General features: G+C 59.5%; 1 protein-coding gene across 2 annotated transcripts; it reads left to right on the forward strand.

The window, feature by feature from the left end:
- Window positions 1-5076, forward strand: CHPF (chondroitin polymerizing factor; the record flags this gene model as incomplete). 2 transcript variants are annotated; one of them, XM_083865814.1, is made up of 4 exons in its annotated part: window positions 1-305; window positions 1454-2018; window positions 2204-2386; window positions 2814-5076. In XM_083865814.1, 4 exons carry the CDS (start codon window positions 1-3, stop codon window positions 4074-4076), a joined length of 2316 nt encoding a protein of 771 aa, XP_083721940.1. In that variant the 3' UTR covers window positions 4077-5076. The 2 variants fall into 2 exon arrangements, with proteins under 2 accessions (XP_083721940.1, XP_083721941.1); XM_083865815.1 differs by lacking the exon at window positions 1-305 and adding an exon at window positions 1152-1368.
- Window positions 5077-5570: the final 494 nt, after the last annotated feature.

The following is a 5570-nucleotide window of genomic DNA, read 5'->3' on the forward strand; positions in this document are numbered from 1 at the left end:
ATGCGGCTGTCGCTGGTGCTGTCGGTGCTGCGGCCCGCCGGGCCCGTGGCCATCGGCGTCTCGCTGGGCTTCACCCTGAGCCTGCTGAGCGTGACTTGGGTGGAGGAGCCCTGCGGGCCGCCGCCGCGCCCCGCCACCCGCCCGCTCCCCGACGGCGGCCCCGCGCCGCCCCCCGGCCCCGCCAACGGCAACGCGGCGCGCAGGCCCAACGCCGTGCCCGCCGCCCTGGGCGCCGAGGACTGGGAGCCCCGCGTCGTGCCCTACCGCCCGCCCAGCCCCGGCAGGGCCGCCAAGAAGGCCGTCAGGTGCGGGGGGGCCGGGCCGGGCCGGGCCGGGGGACTGGGCCGCCGCTCTCCGGGGTTTATCTGGGGGGAGCTGCGGGCCAGTTCAGGTACTGCCTCGCCGGGGGACTCTAAAGGGGGGCTTTGCAGAAGGCTCAGCGGTATGCTCTATCCTCCTTTCAGCCACCTAGGGCTGCAGACGGGTGTTTTCTCATTGGGAGTGCCTTTCCCAGCTGCTTCCTTTCCTCACTTGTGCCCGGCTTCACCTTGCCCCCGCCTCCAGCCAAGAGCCTCTGCCTGTGCTGGTGCTGCAGCACGTGCTGCCGGGCACCCCGCGGCCGTCCCCTCCTGTCTGATCAGGGACCCCTCCCCTGGTGGCACGGCCCCACCGAGTCCTGCAAACGCCACCCCGCTCCGGAGTCGGCTGCAGCCCCATCCCAGCGTCCCCTGGCTGACAGGGAACAGGCAGTGAAAGGGCCCCCTTGTCCCGGCGAGGTGGTGGGTGGATGAAGGGGGCTGAATGGGGCCACTGTGTACCAGGCGGCGGTCGGGGGATGTGATGGGGGGGTCGCTTCCTGCTACTACACCAGACTGGGAGAATTAAACCTGAAAGTCATTGTGAGTGCAACAGCTGGGGGTCGTGGTGGGGAGGGGGACACAACCAGCCCCTTTGCTGGCTTCAGCAACCAGTGTGGGGCCTGGCTTCCCAGGGAGGAAAGCACGGGCTCTCCTGCCTGCCTGCTTTAGAGTAGTATGACTGGCAGGGGTGGCAGGAAGGTGGTTCCTAGTTCAGACCTGGCTGGGGCTAGCCTCGTGGTTGGGGTGTCTGGTGGGTCATGTCCCTGCTAGAGCTGGGTTGTGCAGCCCTGTTTCCCCCTTTTAGCTGTGCTCAGCCTTTTGAGAGCATCTGTTTTGAGCTGGACTGGCCAGCTTATGGGAAGGTAGGGTTCCCTTTGGTCTCAAGTTGATGGGGGACCTCAACAGAGTGCTCTGCAGTGCCTCTGACACTGGTGGCAGCTGGTGACACTGGGATGATGTCTTGTGTAGGTGGCTGAAGCCTGGGAGCAGTTCCTGCAGAGGAACTGAGGTCAGTGCCATTGGTTACAACAGGGAGGGTGCAGGCTGGGTAGGTTGAAGTGCCCTTGGGGCCATACATTGTCTCCTTCTTGCAGGACCCGGTACATTAGCACAGAGCTGGGGATGCGGCAGCGACTCTTCGTGGGTGTGCTGACCTCCAAGAGCACGCTGAACACGCTGGGGGTGGCTGTCAACCGCACGCTGGCCCACCGCCTGGAGCGCCTGGTGTACTTCACCGGCACACGGGGCCGCAAGGTGCCCCACGGCATGACTGTGGTGACACACAGCGACGAGCGCCCCATCTGGAACATGTACCAGACCGTCAGGTACCTTCTGGACCACTATGTGAATGATTTCGACTGGTTCTTCCTGGTGCAGGATGATACCTACACGGAGGCTCACCGCATCAGCCGCCTGGTCGCCCACCTCAGCATTGACACCCACCTCTACCTGGGTCGTCCTGAGGAGTTCATCGGCGGGGACACTGAGGGACGTTATTGCTATGGAGGGTTTGGCTACTTGCTGTCTCGCAGCCTCCTCCTGCTCCTGCAGCAGCACCTGGAGAGCTGCCGCAATGACATCCTCAGTGCCCGGCCTGATGAGTGGCTGGGCCGCTGCATCATTGACTACACAGGTGTCAACTGTGCTGAGGAACATGAGGTAGGTCCTGCAGCAGAGATGGCTGCATCCTGGCCCAGTGCTTTCCCTCCTCCCTGTGGGCTTTCTCAGCCCTGGGAGGACTAGCTGTTACACCCTGACATCCTTTGAGCTTGCTGTGCTGGCATCTGGTGGTGTGGGAGTACAGGTTGGGGCTGGCTGTGACCTATCTCTCCTGGCTGACACAGGGTCTGCGTTACCACTATTTTGAGCTGGGGAAGAACGTAGACCCTGAACGGGAGACTGACCTCCGTTTCCAGAGCGCCTTCACTGTCCACCCTGTGCTGGATCCCCTCCAGATGTACCGGTTGCACAAGTACTTTGCACAGGTGGAGCTTGAGAGAACCTATCAGGAGATCCAGCAGCTCCAGGTGAGATCTGGCTTGGCTGGGAAGGGTCTTGGTTCTGTTTGTCATCCCTGTGGGCTTTCTGGTTTCTCTGTGGGTTTCTCATCTGATCCTATTGTTGTACAGAATCAGCTGAGCTCATGTGGCTAAAGAGGCAGTGGTGTTATCTGGAAACCCGCTTTGGACCTAGATGGGTCCTGGAGATGCAGTGGTGGTTCAGGGTAATGAAGCCAGAAGGGTGCAGAGGTCTGTCACAAAGGCTGGATGGGGTGGGAGAGAAAACCTGAGGTGCTGGACAAGAGTCAGTTGAGGGCAGAGTTGTTCTGGCACTGCCTTTTGAGCCAGCTCTGACTAATCTCTGAGTATCGGAAATTAGCTTGAGTGCTGCCAGAGCTGGAAGACCTGCTTGTGCTTGCCTTGGCTCTCACTCTTTCCATCTCTTGTCTTGCAGATGGAGATCCAGAACGCCAGCAGCCTGTCTGCAGATGGGGACCACGTTGCCACATGGCCCATTGGCATCCCACCCCCATTCCAGCCTAAAACTCGCTTTGAAGTGCTGCGCTGGGACTACTTCACAGAGGAGCAGGTCTATGCCTGTGTGGATGGCTCCCCCAAGTGTGAGCTGCATGGTGCGGATCTGGCAGACGTGGCCGATGTGGTGGCCACGGCCATGGAGGAGCTGAACCGCAAGTACCAGCCAGTGCTCCATGTCCGCAAGCAGCAGCTGGTGAACGGGTACCGGCGCTTCGACCCCACACGTGGCATGGAGTACACACTGGATCTTCAGGTGGAGGTGGTCACCCAGAAGGGACACAGCCGCTCCATCACTAAGCGAGTGCACCTGGTGCGGCCCCTCAGCGAGGTGGAGATCATCCCCATGCCCTATGTGACAGAGGCCAGTCGCATCAATGTCATCTTGCCACTGACGGCCCATGACCGGGACTATGCTGCCCGCTTTCTGGAGGCTTATGCAGCAGCCGCTTTTGAGAGCAGTGAGAATGCAGTGCTCACCTTCCTGTTCATCTATGACCCCTTTGAGGCCCAGCAGGTCACCCAGAATGACATCTTTGCCTCTGTGAAGTCCCAGATCACCGAGTACGAGCGCAAGTATGCAGAGGTAAAGATCCCCTGGATCAGTGTTAAGACAGACGCACCCTCCCAAATCAAGGTCATGGACATTATCTCCAAGAAGCATCCTGTGGACACACTTTTCTTTGTGGCTGGCGTGGGGACAGAGGTCACCATTGACTTCCTTAACCGCTGCCGGATGAACACCATAAACAACTGGCAGGTTTTCTTTCCCATCCACTTCCAGGGCTACAACCCAGCCATTGCTTACCACAACCAGGTGCCACCCACCACGCTGGACCTGCTGAGGGACATGGGGCGCTTTGACCGTGATGTCTTCCATGAAGCCTGCTTCTACAATGCCGACTACATGGCAGCACGCACCCGCATGGCGGGGGACGTGCAGGAGAATGAGGACATCCTGGAGACCCTGGACATCTATGACATGTTCATCAAGTACTCCAACCTCCATGTCTTCCGGGCTGTGGAGCCTGCCCTCCTGCAGCGCTACCGGCACCAGGCCTGCAACCCCAGGCTCAGTGAGGACATCTACCACCGCTGTGTGCAGAGCAGCCTGGAGGGCGTAGGCTCTCGTTCCCAGCTGGCCATGGTCCTTTTTGAGCAGGAGCAGGGGAACAGCACCTGAACCCTGAATGGTGGAGGGGCTGGCCCTGCCATGTTATGCCTGCCTGCCCACTCCACTTCTTCTTCTTCTGCCCAAATCTGTCTTCCTTCTGCAGTGGCTGCAGAGATTGCTGGTGTCCAAGCTCGTGACTTGCCCCACTGGGGTTCCCCAGGCCGGGGTCTGCCAGGCCAGGGTGCCTGGGTCTTTCTCAAGCAGCCATGGCTGTGCAGACCCCAGGCAAGATGGGGTCAGAGTCACTGAGCTGCAAGCTGGAACGCCTGGCTCCTCATCCAGAGCTGCTGGCTGCTGGCCCCATCCCTCTGTCCTGGCCCTGCTGCTGAGCACTGGGGAGATAGGCTGCCCTGTCTCTTGCTGTCCCCCCTTAACTGGGGGAATGTAGAGCCCAAAGTCCCCCTTCTGCAGGGCTGTGGCTGCCACAGGGCCCTCATAGTTCCCCCAGTGACCTGGAACAGGACTGTGCCCCTTGCTCCTTTGGAGCATTGGCCTGGTTGTACAAGGAGGAACATGTCCCTGTGCCTGCCACAAGCTTGGAGACAGTGGAATAGGGCACATCCCATCCCAAAAGAGCAATAAGGATATTGGTTTTGGGGTTTTGCCACTTGGCAATGAGCTGGAGTGCTCCTGGCTGGTTGGGGTGTGAGGAACTTGGGCCCCTGGGGCCAGTGGGTGTAGAGGGTGCCAGAGGGGATCCTGCTGATTTCACGTACCGTGAGCTGCTCCCCATGGGAACCATGACCCAGGCCGCTTTGGCCTTCGCAGTATTGATAGGACGTCGGAGGTCACAGCCTCAGACGAGAGCCTCCTGACAGAGGTGGGATCCCTCCCCACTGTGGGGCTGCCCTCAGGGTCGAGAGATGTTGTACCTGACACTGATGGGCATGGCAGAGGGTTTGGCTGTGCATCTCCTAAGGAGAAAGCGACTGAGGAGCCACTCTCTGCTCCTGGTTTGTATTTAATAGGGGGGAAAGGAGGGGGGATGGGGTGCATTTACATTAATAAAATGGAGAGATGTACTGGTGAGTCTGGCTGATTCTCTCATGAAGCAACTATGGGTGTTCTGCTGGGTGTCTTTGTGGTGATAGGTGCTGGCTGCTTGTATAAGTTCTGTCTCCAGCTGGCTGGACAGATTCCATACAGATTTCCCCAAGCACCTGCAACATCCTTTACCTGAGCAGAGAGATGCCTGCTTCTTCTTAAGGAGGCTGTGGGAGCCCAGTGCCTTATGTACAGGCTGGCAGATGTTGTGCCAAGCAGACACTTGAAAATACCTGCTTAAGCCGCTGTGGTTTGCAGCAGGAGTCCTGCACTTCCTCTGATGCTCATGGTCTCTGGGGCTATCCTGCTGTAGCTACCTGCTGCCAGCACTGGTAGTGTGGCAGGATGCTGAGCCCCCTGATGTGGGAAGTCCGGTGCAACTTGTTGGCTGCCCTGTCTTTCCCCTTGCTGTAAATTTGAGGTCCCACTGACCAGTCCTCCTCAGCCCTGTCAATGGGT

The sequence above is a fragment of the Zosterops lateralis genome (assembly GCF_965231275.1).
Source record: "Zosterops lateralis genome assembly, chromosome: 7".
NCBI classification, from domain to species: Eukaryota; Metazoa; Chordata; class Aves; order Passeriformes; family Zosteropidae; genus Zosterops; species Zosterops lateralis.